Raw genomic sequence first — 27,086 nt, 5'->3', positions numbered from 1 at the left:
CTGTCGCCTCGTGATACGGAAAACGGGGACGAAGGGGTGAGTGGTCTCAACTTTTCCAGTCAGCAAGAAGGGATAAATTTCTCCGGAATGCCGTTCGGAGGAAATTGGTTTGACCTAAACCCGGAAAAGTATAGTGTGTGTATGTGAGTGGACGAAGATTTTATTCAAAGCATCCAGCTTTGAGGAAAAAACATTGACAGCAAAATCAACAGATTGTTTCCCGCTGCACAACGGAGTGTAATGGAAATGTTTATTTTCGGTGAAAAAAAAAAGCAGTATAAAGTTCTTCAAATTTTCCCCGAAGAATGCTGCAAGTACAAAACTATTCGATTGAGTTTTAACGGAGATGCATTTGTTGCTTCTGAAGGATATTAATGAAGAGTGGTGATTAAATCCGGCTGCACTCCTAAATTGTCTTTCCAACACGGTACCGGAAAACTTTTCCATGTGCGAAAGGCGAACAAATAGCTTTAAAAAGACTTTTGGACGTATTTTAGCCAACTTCAACAACTGCTTTCACGTTGAACTTTTCCTTCCTTACCGCCCCCACTGTATGGCGATATGTCTTCATAAATTTCCATTCCCGGCTGCAATTCGGAATACATTTTTAATCAGGCCCATCATGGCTTATAAACTAAGTTCTTAGACTGGCAAAAGCACAAGCGCTCATACACACATATACACACAGAAGCGGCAGCAAAGCATGCGAAAAGTGCATTATCTTGTGGTAATGTTAAATGGAAAACCCATTTTCACGTTCCAACGGTCGCACACATTTCGGTGGTGGAAGCACCACAAATCCCCAAGTCCCGACCTCGCCTACCGATTTTCCCATAATTGTATCACCGTTTGCCGTAGTATGCGAAACGTGGCGCACATTATTATCATTCGGATATCGCCAATTCGGCGGAGGCAAATATGTTGCAACCACTCGGAAGAGGGAATGAAGGGTGCACCGAAAAGGGAGGCAAGAGAGATATTTGCATCTGGCAGCAGACAACAAAGGAATGCAACTTCTGTTTGTTTCTACCGCCTGCTCACTCTCTGGCTGCTCGGAAAGGGGAACTTTTGGCTCGCATCTCGACTATTTCGGTGCTCGAATGCAGTTCGAAGCTTCCCTTATTGCTAGCGTTGAGATGTTTGGGAGAAGATTTGGGACCGTAAAGTAAGTGCTGCGATAAGCATTACCGACACTTTGGCATGGAATGGAAAATCGCTTGCAAATTTGCTTGCATATTGTTTCACTAAATAATTACCTAACGTTGTATATGGTGCATATTTACTATTTGAATATTTGAATGGCACACCTTGTTTTTTTTTTTTTGCAAAGCATTAACATGACAAATTTGCTCTCCTCTGAGACAACGAAGAAGTACAAGATGGCCCACCCTTCACTCGGTTTACTTCCGCATCTAACACGACACGGAAATAGGTCATCAAAATATCAAATGTGTGACAGCATCGAGTGGGTGCCAGGGAAAAAACAGGCTCTAAATAAATAAAACAATCATCCCCGGGTTGGTGTTGCTGCCTGCGCACGTCGCGAAGGTGTTGAGTGGAAGAAATAACAACTCCAGCAAAACGGTGTCACCTATCGGCGCTCGACAAAGGACTAATATACGGTGGCAAACATGTTTCCCCGAGGACGGCGCTTTTCTCGGCCATAAACCCGTCGAAAGGGTACGGGGCATTGGGTTGGGGTGAAGCATTCGGGGATAAAAGCCGTAAGCGGAAGCAGAATACAATTTGACAGTGTTGCTTATCGCACAAGACCGGGCGAACAGGTACCCGGTTTCCGTTCGAACGTACGCGAATTGCCTGCCACGAGACGGTGCTGGTAGTGACTCTGTTGATAAGCTGCTGGAGTTGCTCTATTGCTTGCACTGAAAATATGCTCTTTGCTAGAGCATACATGTATCGGTAGGAGTCAGGAACATCGTGGAATCCCTAAGGATTCTTTTTAAAATGAGTGTTTCGCTGTAAATCGGCACGAATGGGGAACGTAGTCTCTTATCGATGAACAAATTTATACCTGTGAACATGTGTACCAAATTCTCGTAAAATATTGAATAATATTCCAAAAAATAAATATAAACCGTTGGGTCGCGTGCTTGCATTCTTGCGCAGAAATTAATTATACTACTATTTTTCATCAATTTATTTGTTAGAACTCGTTTGGTATCAATAAAAAAATATTTGATTAGTTTTGATCAATAAAAAAACATTTAAATTTTACGTTGTTCGATGTAGAGAAAGCACGAAAGGGTTGCCAACAATTTTTAAAATGGTTTATAAAACAGTAGAATTTTACAGAACTAAAGTAAAATTTATAATTTGATTCTAAATTGATTTGTTAATAATTTGAGATGAAAGATTCATCAAGCGTAAAAGAAGAGAGAACATTAATTGTGCAACAAGTGATGATAAAAGTATTAAGTAACTTCAGCTACGTTCACTTATAAAAACTAGAATTATTTAAAAACAAATAATTTAGGAAAATAAAAGAAAAAATACTGAGATTGCGTTATGTAACTGTAATTGGCGATAATTTAAAACCATATGTGCGTGAAAAGCAAGGAAGTATCTACGAAAATTGCAGTCCACTGTGCATTTCCCACTAGCCTACATTTCAACGCCATATGAGTGCCCGAGACAATAAATAGGAAAAAATGGGAAAAAGATACACCGCCAAAGATAATCGAAACAGCGACAGCGAGCAAGTTTTGTTTAACACTAGCATACATTCGCGGCATGGGAAAAAATATGCACACACACATGTAGATCGAATTCTCACACCTGGTGAAAATGGTGGGCCGGAAATCGAGTGTCCACTTCAGGGAAAACAGTACCCCCTTTCCTCCTTCGACTTCGCCAGCATCGCCTTTGTCACCCGTCGGTGCGGACGAAACTCGGTCGAACTCCCGGTCGGATTTTCCTCCCTTGTGCTCCTTAAGTGCATACACATCCTCTTTTTTTCACCAGGTGAACGACACGGAAATAGGACACTGCTGGGTAGGCTTTTCCGTTTTTTTTTGGGCAAAGCACCCTATGCGACGGTGCGCAATGATGCATCCCGTGTCCCATCGTCCCGGGCGCCATGAACCTAGGTTTAGTGTGACTTCGTTCTTTTTTTGCTACCTTTCCTTCGTTCTTTAGGACGCTTGGAAAGTGTTAAAAATGTACCACATTTTCACGCTCGCCCGGAGACCCTTGGAGGGACGCTTGTATTGTTTGCCTAGGGAAGACAATTTCTTCGCTTGCCCCCAAGCGAATAGTGGTTTTCGTTTTCATCACCCCTTGAAAAAAAAAACACCTGAGGTGCCGTTATCCCCAATCGGCAGAAATGTCATGAAAATATGCAAATGAATTATGAACCAGAACGTAACCGGTAACGATGCCCACCGCGGGACCTAGGACTGCGTTCCATCAGGCTTTTACACGTCACCGGTCGGTATCGATGCCGGAAGAACGGTTTGTCGATGGGGAAAGCTGGTCTCCTCCGGAATGTTAACGACAGCGCGCCGATCGGCGACATTGTTGAACGCAAAAGACATTCCATGCATATCACGTCGGCTGGAAAACGGGAATTGGGATTTATGTGCCATTAACAAGTGAGCTGAAAATTCTTGTAAGTTTTGTATTGACATTGAGGTCAATGCAAATTTATTACAACAATGATTTAAAGGCGAGCAATAAGAAAAAAGAGTTATTTTTACCATAAATTTAGCTACCTCAATACTGTTGAAGGAAATCGAATATTTTGATTTAAATTTCCCACACGCGATCCAATCACACACCGGGCGCCTCCATTTCGGAAAGTTTCCGGCTTCCAGCATCAATTTAAATATTCATTTATGCCGCATGCTTGAAATGGAAAAAACCGAAACGATGTCAACCGAAAGGATGCCCGCAAAGTTTTAACCCAGCCATGTGTGTGAGATGACACCGTCCGGTCCTTCCGCGAATCGAGCGAGCCGTGACCTCGGACGGTTTCTTATCGGACCGAGCGCACAAGACAAATGGACAGTTTATGTCCGGAAAAAATGGATCGTCCTTGAAGTGGATACAATTAGGCAAATTGTTTCGCTACTGACGGATGGAGACATATTTCGGTGCCTGACCTATTGCCTACACGCAGGGGAAGAAGGTCAGCTCGGGGTACGACATAAGTAGACCGCGATTGGTGGACGGACAAATTATACCACATTTCCCTACACGATGGTTGAATCGAAGAAGCAATAAAAAAGTTAAACGGACACCGGCTTCTTGATGGTTAAAAACTGTGCCGCTTTTGTTGGTACGGCCGCTCGATGCAGCATCAATTTGCGTCCAATTCCCTCGGCCGACATGATTAGGCATTCTTCGCTGGTGTGGCACATAAATTTACGCCAACTTGCCAATAATAAAGCACCCGAGGTGCACTTGGCCTGTGGCCGGGCGAACGCTTTTTTCCCAAAAGTTGCGAAGTTTTGCTCTCCGTATATCTTCGCCGCCGAACATGGCCTCCATCTTGGACCTTTGCGCGGTTGGGATTGTTGCGTGTTATGTGTGTTTGTTTTTTACCCACCGATGGACGGGACGGGCTGGTGCGAGAACGAACGAGCGTCATATTTTACCTCCCGTCGCTTTATAAATAGAGATGAGAGGCATGATAACCGTACGAAAGAAATTGCGGTCCCAAGCATGCCTTCTTTTCCGTGTGCGTGACGATGATAGTGCCCGGAGCTCGCAACCGGGCAGCCGAAAGTAGTTTCGTTTCTTCGGCGGCATCCTGCGGCGGCGTACACGTTCTTGTGCTTGCTTGTTAAAAAGGACACATGAGCACGGGAAAAAAGGCCTCCGGGAGTTGAGGAAGCCAACCCTCCCCCCCCCGCCCTTTCGGTCCGCTGAAGATGGGAGTTGGAAATGGGATACTTCCCATAATTGATACCGGCGCTGTTTGATGAACGACATGTACTTGGCACTCGCAGGTCAGTTTGGGGAAAAGGCTTTCCCTTGCGTGCCTCTAGATGATATATGGAGGTTAAAATTGTTAATGTAAAGAAAGAGGGGAAAAAAATTGGCCCATGGTAACGCTGGAAAGCCCTTTTGAGAATCATCAAAAGTTTGTGTTGGTAATTGTATGGCGTGGAAAAGCCGAGCGAGGAAAAATGGTATCTAATTTGAAATGATACACAAATCACGCAATTTGTAATAACAAAAAAATTATACGTTAACCGAATGAAGCATGTATGTATGTATGTTTAACCCGCAGTCAGCTTGGTTCTCCACCTTCATTTCATCAAACCCCGTTGTATGTTCTCGTGTAAAAATCGGTGAAGTCAGAGCACATCACACGGGAGGAAAAAATAAAAATAAAAAATTGATAGCGGAAGCGGAAAAGCATCCATCTTTCAACGAAGAATGTCTGTCATTACCATTATCACAGTGTTCCCCTTGCCGCTGAGCAGTAGCTCGTATCGTTGAAATCATCATCAGTATCTTCATTATTGCAGTCATCATTCTTATGATTATCGTTTTACCTACAGCATACGATTTTCCCCTGTTTGGTATCTTGTGCGGTAAGCGGGTGCATGGGGGGAAGTTTTGCTCGATAAAAAAGAAAGGAGCAGCAAATATTATTCAACATACGGAGGGTGTTTGTATCCCGAATTCTCAAGTACATTTGCGGAAATATATATCTCTTTGACGTCATTGGTCATATGGAAAATGGATTGAACATAACATTGTTGTTGAAAACATAAAACAAATTCTTTTCCTTTTTTTATACGTTTGTTTAGCAGCGTAATTACTTTGAACACATTATACTTGATGTTAAACATTGTAAAGGAAACAGACAAGCGATAAGAAGACAATTCACGACACTTTACCTCGGGTTCTTATCTTAACTGATCGTTGTAATGAAAGCGTCGTGCTATGGATTGAGCTAGATAACGTTGTTATTTGACACGCAACAGGACGACTGTTGGCAAAAAACCAAAAAATGTGTTGCTCCGATCGTAATCCGTCCGAAATCCTTTCGCACGCCGGCGGTTAATCCGATACAGGGGACCCTTTCGCAAACCGTGCCCTGGGTTAGCGTGTGGATTATCGAAATCGGTTTCATTAACACGCCTCATTAAGTGCCGATGAAAGGGACGCAAGCGTTGGCACACCATTTTCGGAACGGTGGCCCCAGAATGGGGTTTGGAAAAGGGTTTCGCTTATAACTATCGACCCTAACAAGGGTTCGACAACGATCGGGGACGCGTAAACATTCCGACACGTTCCTTTGGGGAGGGAGGGTTGGCGTACGTACCTTCGAGCTGACGGTGGTGGAGCTTTTGGGTGCGGTCACCAGGGGGTCGCCGAAGCTGGCCGGATCGTCCAGGTTCACCTCCCAGGCGATGCTGTGCCGCTTCGAGGGTGTGACGGGCGCGGACAGCGACGGTGGCGGTGGAACGGTCGGTGGTCCCGGGGGTGGCGGGAGGGAGGATTCCTCCAGCGAGTCGTCGGAGAACCGCTCCTCGTCGCTGTCCGCCCGCCCCGACGTACGCCTCGAGGGAGCACACGCCATGGGGACACCCGAGGCGGACATACGCTGACTTCGGTGTGACCCTGCGATGGGCCCTGAGGGGTTGTGCGAAGAGGGTGGCGGTGGCGGGGCGTTCGGGTTCTGGTGGAATATTCGGCTGATGAGCGAGTTCACCGGTGTACCACCCTGGAGCTGGTGCAGGTGGCCGTGTGTCGGCGAGAGCGACGATTCGTTGTACTCCGACTCGTTGTTTTCGGGCGAAGAGTTTTCCTGCGACGTGGAGGTGGAGTTGTCGGACGCTGGAAACCGATGGCGCTCCATCGAGCCGGACAGGGTGCGGGGTGGCATGCGGCGCGTCGGCGAGGCTCGACCGGGATAGATCGTTACCGGATGTTCGTTCAGGATGGGTTCTGGTAGAAGTGGAAAAACAAAGAGCCACATTATTAAGAGTAGTTTGGTTTATTTATCAATTTCCCTAGCATTTAATTAAGGAAAGAAGTATAATCCGAGCCTTCATGAAAACAGATGAACTCTTACGGCTGAAATTGGCGCTGAATTTCCCAAACCCCCCAGATTTTTTATCGGATACTTCTTCGACGTGTCAGCGATCAGAGTAAAATGTCTAATATCAGTCTCCAACCAAATAAAATTCCTATACAATTGCAGCTAAGCTGGGGCTCCGAGCTTAACCAGGTGACATTATTCTTGCTAATTCTAATCTTTATCAAATCCGACTAGTTAGAATTTTTACTGAAGAATCCCCTAGTATGTGTTCTCTTCCAACATTTCGAATACGCTTAATAAATGGGGTTGACACGTGGTGGGTATTTTGATTTCCGACCCCCATGAACACGTTGATCATAAAACTTTATTAGCAGTCCTTAAATCAGCACCGACTACACGCCTAAGCAGGGCCGCCTGGTGGCGCTCCCTAGGACAAAAAAGGATTTACATTACACCCAAGCGGGTCTGACATACTTCCAACAGAGGGTAGCTAATCGTGACTCGGAAGGAAGGAAAGTTTGTGCTAGTGTCACGCCCTGCCCGTGAATGGCGGTGGTTGCGAGCGGTGGTAAAGTTGTTTATAGCATCATTGCAGCTCACTTGCAGTTGTGACGCCATAAATCAGTGTTTTAGTGATACAACAAATGCACTATTTTTTGATCGTTACATTTTGTTGATTTTCATTTCAATCATATAACATTATAACATTGTTTATAACATAATTGTATGTTATATTAGGCGTTAGCTTGATTGAGCTCGGTTGAGGAGGGGTAGAGAAAAGAGTTATGATTTTTATTCTTTACTTGATAGTTATGTTTTTAAGCTTATTAAAAAGTTATGCTCCGCGGCAGGGTTATGAGGGTCCGCGACAGCCGAGCGGTAGCGCCGGTTAGAAAATCGGCCCATGAGCGCCGTGGCTCACCACCTCGACGGCGTGGGTTCGAATCCCAACCGAGACCGGACCCTCCCCTGTACGAGAGGACTGACTATCCACGTACAACAGGGAAACAAGTCTCGTAACGGGGCAGGCATGACCAAGAGGTCGTTACGCCAAGAAGAAGAAGAAAAAGTTATGCTTTCACCATTTCCGACAAAAAGTCGGTCGATATCTTCTGGACATAGTTTTGTTTTTGGCATATTTAGAATGATTAATATTTCATTATTTCCCCCGTGTTGTATTGATCCTATTGTAAAACCTAAGATGGTACGGTCATTGGCAAGTGGTACGGTCATTGGATTAAAGTAGTGGATAGCGATGCACAGATACGCGGTTAAGGTTATTTTTATTAGAACCGTTTATGAGTCTAAATTTGAGTTAATATTGATTGCAACTCCGAAATCGCTACTGACGATTATTATTTTACGTAAAAATTACAGAAGGTTGTAGAAATTACTTGGTTTGTGGAATACAAGTAAAGATTTTGAGCATTTTCACGAAGTGCTATTTTTTTAAAAGCACTGTAGAGATCGTTCATGTTTGTTTTGTTTGTGTTAGTAAAATTGAGCTTCAAATGTAGAAATAAGATGATTTTATTAAAATCAGAGCGAACCTTTGAGCTTCTGATAAGCCTATCAGAAACCTCTCTCACATTCATCGTATGATGTAGTAATGCAAGAAATATGTGTTGTTTTTACAGAACTGAAGTTTAAATTTCTATTGCCTCTGCCAAATGTTAATATTCTTATATTTTAATGTTTGTCAAAATCGAATAGGCTAGTTATTAAGTTTGTTTGAAGACTTATTCAAAAACACACAAAGATCACGGGAAACATTTTTTGCTCCATTTTTCAAACAGGCAAATCTGAAAACACAAATGAATCATACAGTAAAGACACAATTCAAACGAATTGAAAAAGAGTGTACACTTTGTTTACTAACGTGATCACGAAACAGCCCTACCCTATAGGGTAACGTGAGTTAGAACGCGTGAGAGGAGTTTGAAGTGCGAGGATCACTAACAATAAGTCCGTCAGAAGGAGCGGCCAAAGGCGATACATAAGGCGCTGGAGGGAGCTATCGCTTCTTGGTTGGAGAATTGTTTTCGATTCAAAATCTTCCAATAAAGAGAATAACATAAAAAATGGACGTCAGTCGCGCATGTAATTGTATATTCATTTAATCAAATAATGCGAACCTATTACCAAGAATTGGCCTACGAAAAAGTACCCAAGATTGCACAGTGAATGTACTCTAGTAATCTTATCAACAAGGGAATCCCCTGTATTCAACAACACAACCAGGTCATACACGATTGCTGAAATTGCTGGAGCTCACTTTAGTCAGTTGCGCTTCACAGCAACACAGTTGCTTTAGTCAGTTGCGCTTCAAACGTGATCGTTAGTAGTTACCCTTCGTAGTACCCTTCGACGATCAGAGTCGATCACATGCTAATCATGTTTGGAAGTAGACGGAGTTTTGCGATTGCGCTGATCACCGCAGTTGTAATCGGTGGTAGTTGTGCAGCCCCTTCAATCAGAAATAATGGTGAGAGTTTTGAAAGGTAGTGTTTTTTTTTGTAATGAGCAAATATTTTGACATTTCCAACGATTATACTTGTAATAGATATCAGTTTTGAATTAGGAGACAATGGAGAAGATCCAGTGACGGTCTTTCCAAAAGGAATAGACGAACCACGGCGCTATAATCAAGACACAGCACTACAGCTCAAATCTGTTTCTAAAACGTCAGTTTCAACTACCAGGAATGATGTCGGGTATAATTCGGATGAAATGGAGGAACCAGAAAGTTCAAACTCCCAACCTCAATCCACAATTACCATGATCACCCGTGCTCCACAACAAAGCTCTACTACCGCAAACCAACTCGATTCGTCGGCGGAGGAATCACACAGTTCCACTACTGAGCATCCACACAATGTTCTAGGAAGAATTTTCTCTAAGCCCCAGGACAAACCCGGAAGAATTTTCTTCGCTGGTGGAGTGCACAATTACCGCGTTGGAAACGATGAAGACGAGAGAAAACGTGCAGTTGAGGAGTACAAATATCATTTTGTGAGAGTAGAGCAAGGTCTTCCGCATGTAAGTACTGCATCATACACTAGCCTTTTTAAGCAATATCTTGTAAAGAAAAAAAACTGACATATTATTATACATTTCAGACAACAAAACGTGGGGACAAATTTCGAGCACCATGATTCCAATAGACCAAAAAAAATGAGCTATTTGTTTGAAGGCACTAAATAAAGTGAAATGAAATTATACCAGCAAGCAAAAACTTATGTTTTAAGCATCATAACCGTTTATACCCTAAAGTTACGCAGCGTAATCAGTCATATGTCTATCAGTTCTTGTCTCTAGTCCTGCCGGTTAATCACAACAGTGTCAACAGGTTATCATATTTTTCTAGTTTCTTCGTTTCTACAGGGAATCGATGAAATCAGTTCGTAAATACATAGTCTAGTGGAAAAATGAAGGTTACACTATTGAAAAATATTAAAAATTAATTTTTCGATACACTATATGTTTTCGCGATTTTATCTTTTTTATCAGCGGTTTAATTAGTGCGAACTAACGTAAATTTTGTATATTTCTATTTTATAACATAAAGCTGTTTGTATGCTGCTGACTGTTACCTCTATGGATTAAGTTAAGTTGTCGTATATGCTATCACAAGAACATGTTCGAAAGGCGACCACTTTGGCCCAGGAAGTATGTAGGAATCGTGCGTGCTGCTTAAAAAGCTTTTGAAAAACGTTTGAAACTGATGGATAAAAAAAACATATGCCGTAGTTGATTTATATGAAATAACGTTTCGATTAACAAAATATATGATCCTGGACGATCCGCGCCTTCTCATTCAATTTGTCCTCGTGCTCCTTTCCTAGTGGAAATGGCTTTGGGGAGAACGATCCTCTTCTTGCTTCTATGAGTCAATTTAACTTAATGTCCGATCACAGGGAATTCGACTCCACCCTCTCCAAATTCCATTCTAAATTTTCTTCTACTCCTGCTTTCGCGTAGTTGCCTTCCTTCTGCCTGTTTGCAGTGTGTGTGTTTCTTTATCTTTTCATATATCGCTAAAATAGGGGAATATTTACTTTTAGATTATTCAAATTTGTTATCACATGTTGTTTAGTGCATTTGTTTACTATCTTTTGGCTTTTTTGGTTGTTTAGAAACAACTTTTCATCACTCCTTGGTGCAAAGAAAACAAGAATTTACCATTAGAAAACCAGGTAAAATGCTGTCAGTCAGTCGGTTAACTGTTAAAATCTTCGGAAATGTATTTTTCGGCCAGCGAGTGAAAAATCAATTTGCAACAATTTGCGCATTTGCGTGTTTTGTGATTATCTGTAATGTTCGTTGATAAGAAGTGAACACATTACTTCTCTGCTGTATTTTTTACAGTTAAACATTTAAATCTATAAAGATTTTGCTTTCATTTGATTCGGCTTGCGAATACCAACGCCTACAAGAAACGAGAAAAGTGGCAGAAAACTCATTTTGCTTGTATTTTCAGTCTTTTGTACCTCGTGTAAACTAAGCATTAGCGTTGCAGCGTGTACCACATTGCTTATCACGGTCAGTATACGACAAATCATGTAAAGGGAAATCCATAATAAAAGAAACTTTACGGACAGAATGAAGAAGACAGTCTAATAACAGATTGTATGCAAATACATTCAAAGAAAAAGTAATAGTATATTCATTTTTTTGGGCATTTCTCTTATCATGTTGGGAAAACCCATGCGCCATGACGCGCACAGATTACGTTTAACAGACAACGAGTGCAAGTGCCAAGTGCGAGAAGAAATATATGTTCCTCAGTTTGGTTTACTACATTCTCCGAGGCGGACGCTTTCAAGTCGAAACAATGTTAAGAAGTGTGCGGTGTCTTGCAATTGCGCTGGTTGGCGCAGTTTTAATCGGTGTTATTTATGCTGCTCCTGTTCCCGGGGAGAATGGTAAGAGTTGTAGAAAAAACTACTGTTTGAAAATACTACAAAGATTACTAAAATAAAACTATAAATAGATATTCAAGATTCGAGCTACTCCATCGAAGATGAGGAACAATCTGAGCCACTACCCAGTTCTAGCACGACCGTTCGTATTCCACTACCAAGCTTCACCACCGAGAGCGTTGCCGACGCCTCTGTTGGTGGCTCAGCACCCTCAACCACCGAGAGCGTTACCGGTCCTTATGTTAAAGGTTCATCAAGCTCCACTGACAAGAGCCTACATGGCTCATCGTCAGAGGCTCTACCAAGCTCCACCACCGAGAGCGTTGTCGATTCTCATGCTGGTGTCTCCGTACGCACAACCACAGAGAGCGTAGCCGATTCTGATTTTGGAGGATCGTCAGAGGATCAAGCAAGTTCCACCACTGAGAGCATAGCTAGAATCATAAGCAAAGTATACGGTCCTCCTCCAGACACTCCCGGAAGAATTGCCTTTGGCGGTGGAGTCCACAAGTTCCGCATAGGCCAGCATGAAGATGAAACCAAACGTCTACTCGAAGAGTACAACTATCATTTTGTGAGAGTAGAGCAAGGTCTGCCGCATGTAAGTAGTTAGCGTAAGTGGCGAAATAATATAATGCTTTATTTTAAATAATAAATAACTTTTATTATCTTGCAGACTACGCAGCGTGGCCATATGTTCAACCCTCCTTCTTAATTTTAATGGTTTATATTTGTTTGTAATGGTTTATATTTGAACGCTTAAAATAAAGTGAAACAACATTACACCAGTATGTGAAAGTGTTATTCCTTCCGCTGATTACGCGCTGAGTGTGGGTTAGTGAGATGGTCGAGGGAGTTTTCTGTTATCTCTACAAGAATTTCTTCGATCTTTCAATATTTCATCTTGCAGGAAAGCACACAGTTACTCTGTCAGTGCGATAGTGTGGCAGTGTGAAAAGGTTATCAACGTCTTTACACTTTACCCGGTATGGATCGGTATGGGTTAGAACATTTATATTCCAAACAAGATGTGCTACTTCAATAGAGAAATGCCTTTTTGGTCAATAACATTTGACTTTGCAAAACATTTACTATTTATTTACTTGTAGCGGCTAGTGAGCCGTTACAAAAAAAAAAAAATATGTTCAGACATGTTGTGTAAACTTTTCCACTACCTTAGGGGATCTTCAAGCTCAAACTCAATCCCCTTTCGGGCAGACGGTCTTGCGTGTTTGTTGGTCATGTCTTTAATCGTTTGTGCCTGCCTTGCTAGCGTGCTACTGTTCGTTTCCGTCGATCAGGTCGTTCGTTCGATGTGCGACCACGTTCCCTGGGCGCTAATAATTTTCCCGATGAACTTTGCCGTGGGGAATTGCAGCTAACGTCAATGGCGTACGTACTACCACAGCGGTGTTGTGGGAATAAGCATTAAAAGCGCCCGTAGTTTAAGGTCCACAAAAACGAAGAAAAACACATTCAACCGGTCAATTCGTCCTTCGTTTTTGTTTCCGGGAAACAACGTTCAACGTAGAACCTCGGGGCAGGCGAAAAACACTGCAGGTGTCGCTTGAAGAACGATCGGGGAAGAAGTTTTGCAGGAAGGGAATATGCTCAATGCACACGGCAATATACGCAATTTTCTCGCGTGCTAGTGGTTTCTGGTATGAAAATTTAATTTCTAGCGCTGTTTCGCGAAAGTTTCGGTCTCTTTTGGTCGCTCTTGCGTAGATTTACTGCTACATTAATGGTGATGCTCATCCTGAGGATTTCAAAAATACGCTAAATGCAATGGTTTAACGTAAAGGAATAAGCTTATTTCATGTTTTAAAGGATGCGAAAATGATGAAATATTCACCTCACCCGAACAACTACTATAAATATTACACATTTGTTATGAAAAGTTAATTTTGAACATTGAAGATGCATCGCTGGAGTCTTAACATGAAGTTAGAGTTATCACCAAGCATTAAAAGATCTTTCAAGACATATTTTAATTAGAAATTTTCTTAATATTTTTTCACAACTTAAATTCAATGTGCATCTTTTCGAAACGTTTCAATTTCATGCCTTTCGTAAATATACTTCCAAATTGAATCCATTTTAACCAACTGACCAGCATCCTTACGCGTGCAAACAACATTATTTCGACTCAATCCTGCAAACTGTCGTAACGAACTTACCGGGCAATCGGGCCATCCCCCGCAGCACTGCATCGTGCACGGCACTGATGCCGATGCCGAGCTTGTTCCGACCACCGTCCAGACTGCCGCCTCCGGTATCGTTCGAGCCGGAAAAATCCTGCAGCTTCGGTGGGCTCGAACATGGAAGACTTGCGTAGCGCTGGGGCATCGCATTCGGTGGACGCGTCTTTGGCTGTGGACGAGAGAAAGGGGAGGGCAGCATGAGAGATAGCGGCGAGTCCGAGTAGTGCCCGGGGGCAGTTTGATGCGATTAGCTAAATTGCGTGAGCAGCAAAATTAGGTTATGGAATTTGGGGCAGAAATTATGAGTGGGGTTGCTTACGGGGAAAAGTTTTCCCTTCGCTTCAATCGAGCAAACAGCAGTTTGCAGCAGGAAAACCAGCCATTTTTACTCGGCCTTAAATACGGACAACGTTTAATGCGGGACGAAGAAAATTACGCGAAGAAAAATGATGATAAGGAAAAATAAATTGATTTTAATGCATCATTTTTTTTGTCGGGAAACTTCATCGACACTGAGATGATGAGAATAGATTCGTTTACCGGTCTTTACACTGATGCTCCTGAATTTCTTTAGCAAGCACATGCAAGTAATTTTTAAAATCTTGCATTTGATCAATCTTCGTCGAGCAGAAAGAAACTTCAATAAACGGACAAAATGACTGGGTTTTCCGATCGTAAGACATTTCAACATTCCATCAAAGAGAGTCGGTATGGCATCGCAAAAAGAAGTAATCATCGCTCAATGGAAAACCGGAGGAGATATTTGCCAATGACAAATGGAACCGAATGATTCTGTAAATATATTTGAATGCATTCGCCACGGTGCGCATAGATGAAAGCTGATAGAGGAGTTTCTACTCGAATTGGAACGATCGGAATGAGTATTTAAGATTTTACAAAAAGGATAAAAAGGAAGCGTATTTTCGGAAGTGGTTCTGTGTTTGTGAAATGTCTACTAAAATGCTCGAAAAAGTGAACAAAAAGCAGAGAAACGAATGAATAAAAACGTATTCAACCAAATAAAGCCGTTGAATGGAAAAACGTTTCGCAATGGAGCATCGAATCAGCTGTTTCAACGAAATCACTCCCGCTAACAGAAAGGCAGGCGGTCTCTTATTACTCGATAATAGGTTTGATATCCATCTCTTGGTCCCTGCCTTCCCAGAGCAGGACTACATAAATAAGAATCAGATTTTTCCACCCATTTATTAGCACGCTACGATGGCGAAAGCAACCAGAACTATCCATTCCACCAGCATTGAATATGTTTTGCCCGCTTGTGCGGGGAGCAAATTCTTGCTCTGCTCCTCGATCCTCGGTGGGAATGTCTATTGAAGGAAGGTTTTCTGTGGCATAAAATTTTCGGCAACTGTCATTTGTTTCATCCGTTTCATTGGAGCAGCGCAAGCGAAACGGGGGAAGACTGGCGGAACCGTCCAACCGTTAGATGAACCTCGCTTACGACGGCGGAACGACGCCGGCGGACGGTGGCGGAAATGGACGAAATTTATTTAACATTTCGTATCGCTGTCGATCTGCTTTTTGCCCTCCTTCCCATCGGTTGCGTTACGATTACGGCGAGATTTTTCGCCTTTTCCTGGTTCTGCATCAAACGAGGAGGATTTCGTTGGAAGAAATTACATTTTTATGTGATTTATGCTTCCGTCTGCAACCATTTCCCGCCAGCCACCAAACATTCCCAACATCCCCGACTGCAATGGCGGGAGGATATAAAGTGACACGAAGAGCTGCGCGTAGCACTGAATCTACCACCGAAGCGAGGAAGGAAGAAAACCGTCCGGAAGAGACACGCAGGAGAACTCTATCCCCTGAACACTTTTACCGTAGGAATTCCCTACGAAAGATTGCACCATTGGAGCCCGGATTTTCCTTCCCGCGTTCGGGGGTTGGGGAAAACTATCACCCCAAAGGGAGGGCATTTATGTTTGCGAAAGAAAATCAAATGTTTTACTAAACGACGACGGTTGCGTCGGGCGCTACATGTGAGGGCGTCTGCCGGGACCGTAGCGTCCTCGGGATGCTTCTTACAGGATAGAAACTATCTTCCTCAGTCACGTCACAAACGGCATGGCAGACATACTTATCTTATGAATGTCTGGTGGGAGAGAGAGAAAAAAAAAAACTTCAGCCAAAAGCTGACAGACACGGAAGGCTAAGAGATATGAATTGGGGATCGTTTTTTTTGCAGCCAACACGGCATAATACCGTAAATGTTGGTGCAATTTTATATTTACTTAAATTTATTGGCTCCATTTACAGGAGTGTTATAGTTCTGGCTTGTTTATGGCCTTGCAGCAACATGCAATTCTATGCAAAACTTAGATTTTTACATTTGCAGGTAAAATTCAACTGTGCTTCGAAAAGCAATATAAATCATATAAATAACAAACTAGGATAAATTATTATGTTATTTTTTTGTTGGTTTGGTTTGAAGAAGTTTTGCAGTTCTACTTGTTTCCAATACATAAAATGAATTAGTGTAGCTGTGAAAAGTACTTTTAACGCTCTTACGAACATCACCGATTGTTTCATCTCAAACACTCTTATCCTCATCTCGTACTGTAACATAAACTGAACTGAAGTAGGTTTTCTTTCGCCATCCATTGCCACTCGGCGGAACAACTCGTAGCTAAAATACTTTCACTACGGAAAATAATTTATTCATGGCACATGCAACATAGATAAACCATATGCGTGCTCCTTTCAGGGCGAATCTAGAGGGCTAAATGTGACGACAAGGCCTAGGTCAATAGCCGATCTGTCGAGCAGGAAAATGAAGTCATTCATCCTACACCAGTCCGGCCTTCGGCACCATCATCATCGTCATCTTCATCACCATCAGCTCCACCAGGAACTTCCATCACGATTCGCGCCTGTATTTGAGACCGAAATGAATATCAATAATTCACAATCCAGGGTTTATTTTTTGTGGCCAACCAGGCGTCTCCATTTCCATCCCGCCGGTAAGGTAAAATAGGATTTAGTGACCCATCGGGTCCAAAGAGAGCGGGCACAATATTGTGGACGGCTATACGATCGTAGTTCATTGATGTGGACAGGTTCTGTTCCGGGGCAGAAAAAAAGGGGATCACAAACCATCAATCCATTCGGTGGACGGAAAAGGGCCTTTTCGAGTGAGCTCGCTTCTTTCGTCGTTCGTTTTTTCCTACTACAACGATGGACGGCTGACGTCCGGTACGTGGAAATGGCATAAATACGGAGGTGAAAGTTGTTTCCAAATAACGCTCTCCCGAAAATAGACTTTACCGGGGCCTGGCGAGACTAAATTGTGTGCCTAAAACCTTAAGCTGCGGGGATAAACGGGCTGCGTTCGCTTCGGGCCAGTTGATTGCTAGCGACACAACGTTCACACTTCCGGGGCTGGAGGCGTTAATCCATTTCCAGCCGAAAAGGGGGCGATTCTGGATGAGCAACATTTTCGGTGCGAAATTCATTTGACCGTCAGCAAAGCAATCAGTGGAGCATTCCTTGTGAGGCACGGGAAATATCTGATGGAGAGTAATGTTGAAGCAGAGCATGAAGCGAAACAAGTTAGATCCACCTGATATTCATACTGACGGTTGGGAGCGTTCTGAAAACGCTTCATGATAGGTATTTTTAATCAGCTACCATCAAGCTTTACAGCTTGGATTTAAATTTAGATGGATTAAAATAGGAGTTCGATAATTTCGTGTCAGAAAAACATTGAACTATGGCCTGAAAATAAACTTAATCAGGAAAGCAGAAAACATAATACAGCTAAGTCACACAGGAGGAAAAAGCTTCCGAAAACACTTACCAGTGTTGTTTGGGTCGGACTTTTGCTCACGACTGTTTCCTCGTGCGAGGACGGTTTGTTGTCGCCGGAGGTGTCGCTGTCGCCGATGCTGATCGCGTCCGAGGTGCGAATCGATTCGTTTCGGCTCCTTCCGTTCCACTCCGTCTGCCCATTTTCCGTCGCGAGCCGCCGCTTCGGCGATGACGTTGGGGAAATTCTGCAAGAAAAAACACAACCCGTAGTGCATTAGAGAGGGGAAAAAAACGCGCTGGTCCGATTGATTCTTGGGTAATCGAATTTTAGGATCCGCAAAGTGAAGAAAGCGTTCCGCAAGGACACTTCTTGGATGGGTAGGAAGAAAAGTAGAGTGTAAGAAAAAAAAGGATAGCGAGAATCAACAGACAGACAAGACCTCGGAGGAGATCAGGGCAAATGGAGGCATTAGGGAGCACCACCATAACCACAAACACGGACTGTGGTGAAACCCAGACAGTCGCGGAAGAAAACGATGGAGCAACATGCCGTCACCCAGAGCCAGATAAATCAGACCGTCTCGATCTTAAGCGAGCCACACGCTGTTCAAGATGTCGCCCCAAAGAGAGCGAAGCAGTGCAGTTGCTTCCGTCTGTGTGCATGTGCATTATGTTCTATTGCCCCCTTCTTATCAACCTCCCTCGAACGGCAGACAAAAGTTTTCCCTCGAATGATGGTCGTACTCCTTTGTGTCTGGCCGATGACGCCGCCGGCTGCACGTCTTCGGGGAAGGATTTTTGCGCGCGCGAAACCGGCACGATGGAAAGCGTCGGTCGGTGGTGCATGTTGCGCTGTGTGGTCACAGACCCGGGCACTCGTCTGGCGGAAAACCCCGTCCCGGCCCGACCCGACCGTGGCGCGACATTGCACTTTTGCACCGACCTTCGCCAATGGAACACAACCGGTCTCGATGCGATGAGCATCCATTGAGGCGGTAGGCCACCACCGTGAGTGTGTGTTGGCTCATTGCAATTCCCTTTTCCGCGAAAAGGGAAAACCGATGCTGGAGAGCGATAGATAATGTTGAATCGGAAGAGCTCCCAAGAGGATTTTTCAAGGCGCCACTCGACGAAGGTAAATCAAAGTTTTTACCAATTTTGTCAGTGATTAAAAGCCTTTGATAGGAAGCTGTCGCTGGCGTGGGGAATTGAATTGCCGTAGGGAAGATTGAAGATGGGTAGACGGTGATTTGACGTTTTTCTGCACAAGGTTTCCGTGTTTTCCACGACGAGAAAGGGATACGAATAGAAAGGTAATCAATTGCACTGATTGTTCCTAATGAAGAGTGTGGGTTTGACTATTTATAATTTGTGGTTGTATAAAGGTACAAATAATGCTTATAGGTGGCATCATAGTGAGTATAAAGCTACTTGAGTATGGTTTACTGTCATCCCTATTCATTGTGGCTTCTAATCTACCTTAATTCAAATAGCGCATCGACTTCTGTCCCTAACGTATGTGTGTTTGGCTCTTGTTCATTTGATTTTGTCTCCTGATTTATATTCTGTTCCTGTTTTAAATTTACGAATGTAGATATGAAGGTTTTGTCCAAAAATTTCGAATTGTGCGATAGAAATGTACCTAAAAAAAATACATAATCATGATAATTTATAGTTTTAAAGCAAAAGCCTACACATGTTTATTTTTTAAAACATTAAATATGCTGTAATTATCTAGCATAGTAACAGTTTTATTGTCTTTTTTGTGACAAGGGACAGATAATAGTGGAATAAAACATATGCCTTAGAAACAAAACATGATGAACTTTTACAACATTGGCTCCTCAAACACAATACCAACTGTTTCCAAGACAAAATTTATTGGCAACAACTTTATTGCTTTTTAGTACAAAGTAAAGTTTTATTTAAAGACGCTGAAATTATTATTCAATTAATCGCAAAATCTATGTTCTATTTTGTTGAATTTGTTTCTCTGTGGAGCTTACTAACAAGGTGCAGTTCAGGGATGCTTTTAAGAACTTAAAATGTCTTTGCTTTTCGGACTGCAAATGTCAAAGGTTTCAATTTTACTTTCGTGCCATATCGGGTTTTCAAAAGAATGTAAAACGTTAACACGTGCGTGGCGCCATTTCGATCGTACAGCAAAAATCTTCAACCTAAAAATACTGCGTTAGATCCTTTTGATTTCTGATACCTTTTTTACACGAAACACCCGCTTCCAGACACATAGATAGATTTACATGATGCTACAACTGCAAAGCCTTTCCTACAGGTACCAGAAGATAGAAACGAGGAAAATGAAAACTCGTCCAAACATGGCACGTAGCAATTTGAAGCTGATGGAGCATTTCGTCGGTAGACGGATCCACTACCTAGACTGCACTTTGACTGCACTTGCAAGGAAGAGTTTCCGTGCAGATGATTTTGCCATCTACGCAACCAAAGCAAACAAGAGCAAAAGTGCTCTGAAGGAAAGTTTTGAAGGGTTGAAAATGGGACTTGCAAAAACGGGAAATCTCAACACACAGCACATATCTGCGCACATGCCGGGGAAAAAAAACGCAAAACGGAGTGACAGAGGTTTGGTAGGGTAAATTGGTTGTGGAAGCATTTTTCCAACGAAGTTTACCCTCTTCAGGGTGGCCCTATGATGAGCTTAAAAAAATCCTACTCTTCATTCCGAGGCGCTCTATCGGGGTGAAACTGCTGGAAGAGATAGTTGCACGAAGATTAGATGAAGTTGCGTTGACGGGCGTTTTTCCTGATTTGGGTTGCATGGATTGTGCAAACGCTCGATGTTATCGGATGCTATGCATACGAGAGGGACTGGAACCATGAAGGTAAAAAACACACACTCACACAAACACACGCACAAACAACTCTAAAGCGAGCGAATGATGTTTGTCTTTTCATGCAAAGTGTTTGGAAGGCTTACGGTTTTCTTCTTGCATTTCGATGCAATCTTTAACACCACTTTTTTGCTTCAACGCAAAAGTTTCTCCTGTTGGCTTAAGGACAGCTCAATTTAAAACGGATTTTCCTGATTCGCAATAGAATTTATCTTTTTTCCGATCAATGGTCGAACTTTTTCGAATTACGCAGTGTTTTTGTTTGTCAATCTCATTTGTTTGCTTGAAGAATATTCTTCCTTAGTTTTTTGTTTTTGAACTGTCACTAAAAGAAAGTTTAAGCTAATTCGATGAGATGTTAAAAAATACACATAAAATTTCTTAAAAACTCCATTTAAAAAACACTTTGCGTTGAATTCAAACGATTTATTTACTCAGTTATAAATTAGTTTATAATCGCTCCACCAATTGATCCCTATTGATGGGCAGTTGGCTTACCAAGGGAGATCAACTTTAAAAGCAATACCTTCATAATCCGCAGGATCAAGTTTGGACGTAACTTATCCGCCGTCTTTTCCGAAAGTTGGAATGAAAAATTAATGTTGATTGAAGTGGTTGTTGCACGAAGCAAACGAAATAAGCTTTACGAGCACAAGAAAATCCCAAACGGTATCTTTCAGTTGGTGCAAAACAAATCAATCAAATGCAATTGAAACTTTGCTTCGAATTTCCATCACTTAAGTGGGATTTTTGAAGCTGCACAATATACCACTAACCTAACTATAGGGCTATGAGTAGGTTTAAGTACATGTTGTATTTCTTCTAGCTTCCTGTTCCCGTTCGTAAAAGCTGTGCACAATTAAGGCACTTTCATAAATCGTTTAAATAGCGTTAGGGAAGCCTTCTGCATCATCTACTCGGGATGAAGTTTCGGGTTCGGAAAACTGGCAACCGGATGTTTGGATTGGCGGATCTGGTAGCTCGGGCGGGCTGAGCTTTTCCCCGGATAAAGCAAACACAATTATCGATCAACCTGGTAATAATTCTCCGTAGCACAGTTTCCCGAGCCGTTTTGGCGAGTTGTCGAGGGTGGCGGAGAAAAGAGCACTTGAGGTAAAACGTAGGCTTACCGTATTATTTTCCTACTAACCGAGAGAAGAATTTATGACTCCGGTACCTCACTCTCCCGGCCCGGCCACTTCCCCTCGCCACTCCACCACTGGTAAATCCATGTCTAACTCGGAGTCAAAGTGGATTAAAAAAGTGTGCGAAAAAAAGAGCAAAATACGGGAAAAGTCGGCTAAAGGAAACGGATGCGGAAGCGATCTGGCATTGTGTCAGGCCATTCCGCTTCGTTATTTTTTTTTTTGCCCGACAAAAGGTGGGTCGGGCGCCATAGGCCGTGGAGCATAAGGTAAGCAGAAAAGAAATATCTCGTGGCGCGGGAAGCGGAAGAAGTGGAAACCCGGGAGCGTGGTAAAGTTCAACAACCGTTCTGGCGTTTCTCGAGTGCACACTCTGTTGCTCGCTGCACGCCTTTATCCTCGAGTGCCTGCACCCGGATTAAGGCTGCATTTTTAATCCAGCCGTCTGGGACGCCGTCGGAGCCTTTGGGTGGAACAATTTTCTTGCCTTTTCTTTTGCCTTTTTCCAACCCTCGCACGTGTGCAACCGGTGCTGGTGATGGGGTCTAGGCGCGTAAGGCGCTTGCAAATGCGACTGTTGGTTCGAGTGGCAGGTCGCGAGGTCTGCAAATGCAATGCCTACCGGCACGGAGCAATGGCATTCTTGAACGGAAAAATCTCTGGGTGTCTGCGTGAATTTTTCGTCTCATGCCAAGGCTTTCCTCAGGGAAACGGGCTTACAACGGGATTTTACGTGAGAATTGTGTTTCCCCGAAGATCAGGATAGGGAAGTACAATTGCCTCCACGGCAGAAAATGAAAATTGGATCCGGATTGTGTACTGATGTTTCGTCGGGTGACATGTGCATTTACATAAGGACTTTGACGAACACCCGCTGCTCGTCGACAATTTGAACAGTGTTGGACGAAGTATTTGCTGATGAAAAAACCGTTAACGATGTGTATGCTTTAGGTTCGTACAGGCAAGAGGAATTCAACAATTTTAGAATATATTGATATAAATTATTTCCTATTTATCAAATTCTCTTCTGCCTAAATCTGAAACGAAAGCCTATCGGAAAGTGTAGTATCACATTTGTCGTTTGCTGTTATTGCTGACTTCTGCCCTCGATCGACCGGGTGGTGTCGGCTTCCCTGTCATGCAAGCATCCGAGCCTTTCCGCGACCCATCCACATCCGGAATGCTGGAGCGAGAGGCCTGGCGTGGGCAGATCAAATATTTAATGTATACGAACGCGGTAGCAAGATGGTGAAAATGTCAAGTCAGCCGGCGGCATAAGCACACCCCCCCTACACACACATACATACACGGCCAGACACGCCAACAGGACCCATATCCGATGGTAGCGTCCCAGTGGAAGTGGTGGCAAGCGAGCCCTAAAGCTCTAGACAGCCTATATTCGATGATCCCTGCCGCTTGCCCCTCGTCACAGCCCTTCCCTGGTGAGTTTGAATGAAACCCGACTGGATAAAGCGACTGGATGAGATGAGCCCTTCTTTATGTATGAGCATACACACACACAGGGCCCATCCACCAACAGGCCGGCCCGTGTGTAGACGACACGGGTTCCACCGGTCCTCGTGACTCCGAATATTAACATCGGGTACCGGTGGCCTTGCACAACATGCACGCGTTGGCGGCTGTTCAATATTCCACCCGGCCCGGAGAAAAACACGGGTCGCGATCGGGAGCATCGAGAGCGTGGGGGAGGTGAACTTCTCGCAAGATGAATGTCTACTTTCTTGCCGCAATATGCCGCGGACGGAGTGTGTGTGATTTTTGCTGTCTGCCAAGCCGATGCCACCACTTGCCTCGGGGCTGATTGTGTCGTGCCAGATTGGAGATTAGATAGACCTAGCACAATATTGAACGGCAGCGATCGATAGGACGTTACACCATCGTGGTTTATTTACCACCATCGGAAACACGCGATGTAATATTTTGCGTTCGAAAATGGTACGTTTCGAATTAAATTGACAGAAAAATGTAAACTTTAGAGAACCTTAAAAAAATTACCTAGGTTTACAAATTGTCCGATGAAAAGGATAATAAAAGTAGAAAGGTATAAATTATGAACCTTACAGTTCAATTGCGAAAGTAACGTATTCCAAAGTGGAAGCCAATAAAGATGACTGATTGCAAATAAAGGACATAAATGACATAACCTAGATAACGTAACCTCTAGGAAAAGAGCTAAACCTCCAACAAAAGAAACATTTTCCCCTTCGAGCTGTATTCCATTCTCCAACCGTCAATCGGCTTCCCATGATGTGAACGTTAATCCTATCGTAGCACATTCAACCGGGACGTGCATCGAAGCAAAGCCACCCTACCTTGTGCCTGCACTAGCAAAGCATATCGTTTGCCAGCTGCGCACACACCGACGTCGTGTGTTGCATTTTCCGATCGTTACAATTTGATGAGTCTGCGCTGATCGGTGCAATTGAACTATTTTCCACTTGATTTGAATCTTCTGCTTCGGCCGTTCCGTAGCGTCCGCCGCATTGCAACGGACAATTACTAGGCCAGTAAGCACACTAAATTGCCGTTCGTAATCTGCCTCGCCGGTTCGTAAGAAAGCGAGCAGATAAATCTTCCATGATTGCTGAATAAATCCACCGATGGCGAGTGGAGCAGTGCTGGTGGTTTGTGCGGATGCTGTTTATCCTTGTTAGCTCGTCCAGGATGGATGGGAGCCCAGTCCGGATAGACGTGTTGCGGTCTTCCTCGGTCGTTTGTTTTCTCACGCGATGGAATTCATTCTCCTTCCACCCCGGTGCTGTTCGGGGCCGGTCGAGCTTTCGAGGTTGAGTTGACCGATTTCGGACATTGCGGTAGTCGTAGTTCAGTTCGTTCTGAATTATTCAACCCAAGCACCGGAAGCTGGCGGGTTTGCCAAATGAACGCTTACCGAATTATCCACCTTTGGCTCAATTTTCACCTCCAGTCAAACCGCGGTTGTGCTCTCCACCTGCATACGATCGGGGTTTTCTCCCGGAACGCTAGTTTACGTTCGTGATTAATTATTAAACTAAAGCCAAAACCGGCGCCACTTGCCGGTGTGTTTATCTATCGCTCTATTTTCGGGGTTAAAAAAAAGGATCAAGCGTTGCAGCGTGCTTGGTGCACGTTTATTGTACTGAAAATTCTAGGCACGCAATGTTGTGCCTCACTGGGAACAGCTGGGCCCGTTTCCAGCTGGACATTAGCACATGCAGACACGGGCGATTTTCACGGCACGCTTACAGCATTGCGGTACAATTTTGTAGCACTATGTTAATTGTTCTTCGATCGAATTTCAACCCACCGAGTGGCAGGAGGGCCATATGTAATTATTAGTCGCTAATAGACATCGCCTAGTTAGAGTTAGGGTCATTAGTAAAATTATCGTTTCACTCTCGTTGATATGATGTTATGGATTTTCGATAAATTGAGTTTATACACAGTTTCAAGTAGGAAAACAATGTGCTTTGAGATAAAAATTTCAAACACAATGGGATCATCGAAACGAAAACCAATCAGATGCAAACCGACCAACGGATCAGCTTTTCAATCACCTGTCACTGGATTTGTTTTAATTAATTTTCAGAACAAACATACAAAAACCGCATAAAATCGACCTGTCACTTCGCTGGCGGTATCTGTCAAAACTTTATCAAAGGCGAACCGACCGAACCGGATTAAAGAATAATAAAATTGAGGTGGCATGGTACCTTTTTTCTACCATAAATAAACCAGGACAGTAGGTACCTGCCCCGGTATGCAAATATGCATCCAATCGAAGGCCGTACGTGTATCTTCCCGGTTGTCGTCGTGATCATCGTCGTCGTCGTCGTCAGTGCCGTCGCAGTCGTTGTCGGTTTCGTTTTAATCGAATTTTGCGGTCACCAGCATGTCCGAGCGCCGAGGGAAGGATCCGAAAAGCAAATCTGGGCGCCTAGGACAGACAACACATGCTGTTGACGTCGCATCGAAAAGCGGACACGAGCGAGTTGAGGGATTGCAGGTCGAACGCTTGTTTTGTTCCCGGAGGGGACTTTTCGCTTCCAGGGCACAAGGACGAAACCAACCGTCGTCCGGGCGGGAATCTGCTTCGCTCCCGAAACTCGATAAAGCTCGACCACCGGTCATCGATAGCTGCCAGAGACAGTAGCAGTACAGTAGGTATCCCTCGGCAGGAGAGTGAATCCCTGTTTCTCCTCCATAAAGGGGGGGTTTTTTCGAAGGGTGCCAAAACCGAGCCCACCGCTGGGTAGATGACCTAATAACTCAATTTTCAATTTAACCAACCGTTGATGATGGAACGGAAGCCTGCGGTTCCGAGAGGTTCGGCCACTTCGCAGCTTGATAGGTTATGAAAATCGATAGGAAGAACGGGAGTTCGTTTAGGGTCTCCCCGAATAACACGGAATGACCCTCGGATTGTTCGTGTTTTGGTACGCGCAAGGGAATTTTGGCATTGATTGAGCGATACGCATACAACGGGCTTAGAATTGGGTCGAATAGGAAATGAACCGACCAGGTTGGTGTGTCGGGACAGGTCGAGAAGATCGAACGTTTCGATAAAATGATGAGTAGGAAAAATCAATGCCAGGAATGTTCAATATGAAATGCTTGGAAAAATCGAAAGAGAAATTTTTGAAAACATATTTTTTGTTTATGTTACAAAAAAAAAAAATGCTCACGAGTATTTCAAATATTTGGTCACAAAACATAGAAATTATTGTGTAGGAACACAATTAACATTAAGTAGATGAAACTACCACTTCAGATAAACAAGAAGCAGACGAAACCACCAACAAATATATTTGTTCGGAGGCAAGATAAATATAAATTCACGTAAAATCCAATTCAAGTTATTAGTTTGCCTATGTTTTGCCATGTTTTATATTCACCACATTCCAGCTATAAATCATCTAGATGTCGCAAGTAATCAGCATTTTTGCCACCGGCACGGCGACAGTCATTTGCTTGGGCACCGCTGGACATAGACATTTTTCCCGCGCGTCCCCGCCAAGCACCTGGATGTTGTGCCGTGGAAAAGCTGGCGTCGTGAAAAACTTTTAATTAAAAACAACACCAAAACAGGGCCGCCAACGCGGCTGAAAGTTACGAGTAACACGGCAAACAGCAAATAGAAAGGATAACTGCCACAC

At 43.6% G+C, this 27,086-nt stretch overlaps 1 protein-coding gene across 1 annotated transcript in view; it reads right to left on the bottom strand.

Moving 5' to 3' along the window:
* LOC131293382 (nascent polypeptide-associated complex subunit alpha, muscle-specific form) overlaps positions 1 to 27,086 on the bottom strand; it is a 92,828-nt gene that overhangs the window by 29,954 nt on the left and 35,788 nt on the right. Inside the window, exons 4-6 of the mRNA XM_058321461.1 lie at positions 17,965 to 18,160; positions 14,121 to 14,313; positions 6,299 to 6,924 (exon numbers count right to left, since the gene is read on the bottom strand). Of these exons, the coding sequence (XP_058177444.1) occupies positions 6,299 to 6,924; positions 14,121 to 14,313; positions 17,965 to 18,160 (1,015 nt within the window). The remainder of the gene's footprint in view (positions 1 to 6,298; positions 6,925 to 14,120; positions 14,314 to 17,964; positions 18,161 to 27,086) is intronic.

The sequence above is a fragment of the Anopheles ziemanni genome, chromosome 2, assembly GCF_943734765.1.
Source record: "Anopheles ziemanni chromosome 2, idAnoZiCoDA_A2_x.2, whole genome shotgun sequence".
Taxonomy (NCBI): domain Eukaryota; kingdom Metazoa; phylum Arthropoda; class Insecta; order Diptera; family Culicidae; genus Anopheles; species Anopheles ziemanni.
The sequence above is the reverse complement of the archived record's forward strand: the minus strand, read 5'-3'. Positions and strand labels throughout refer to the sequence as shown.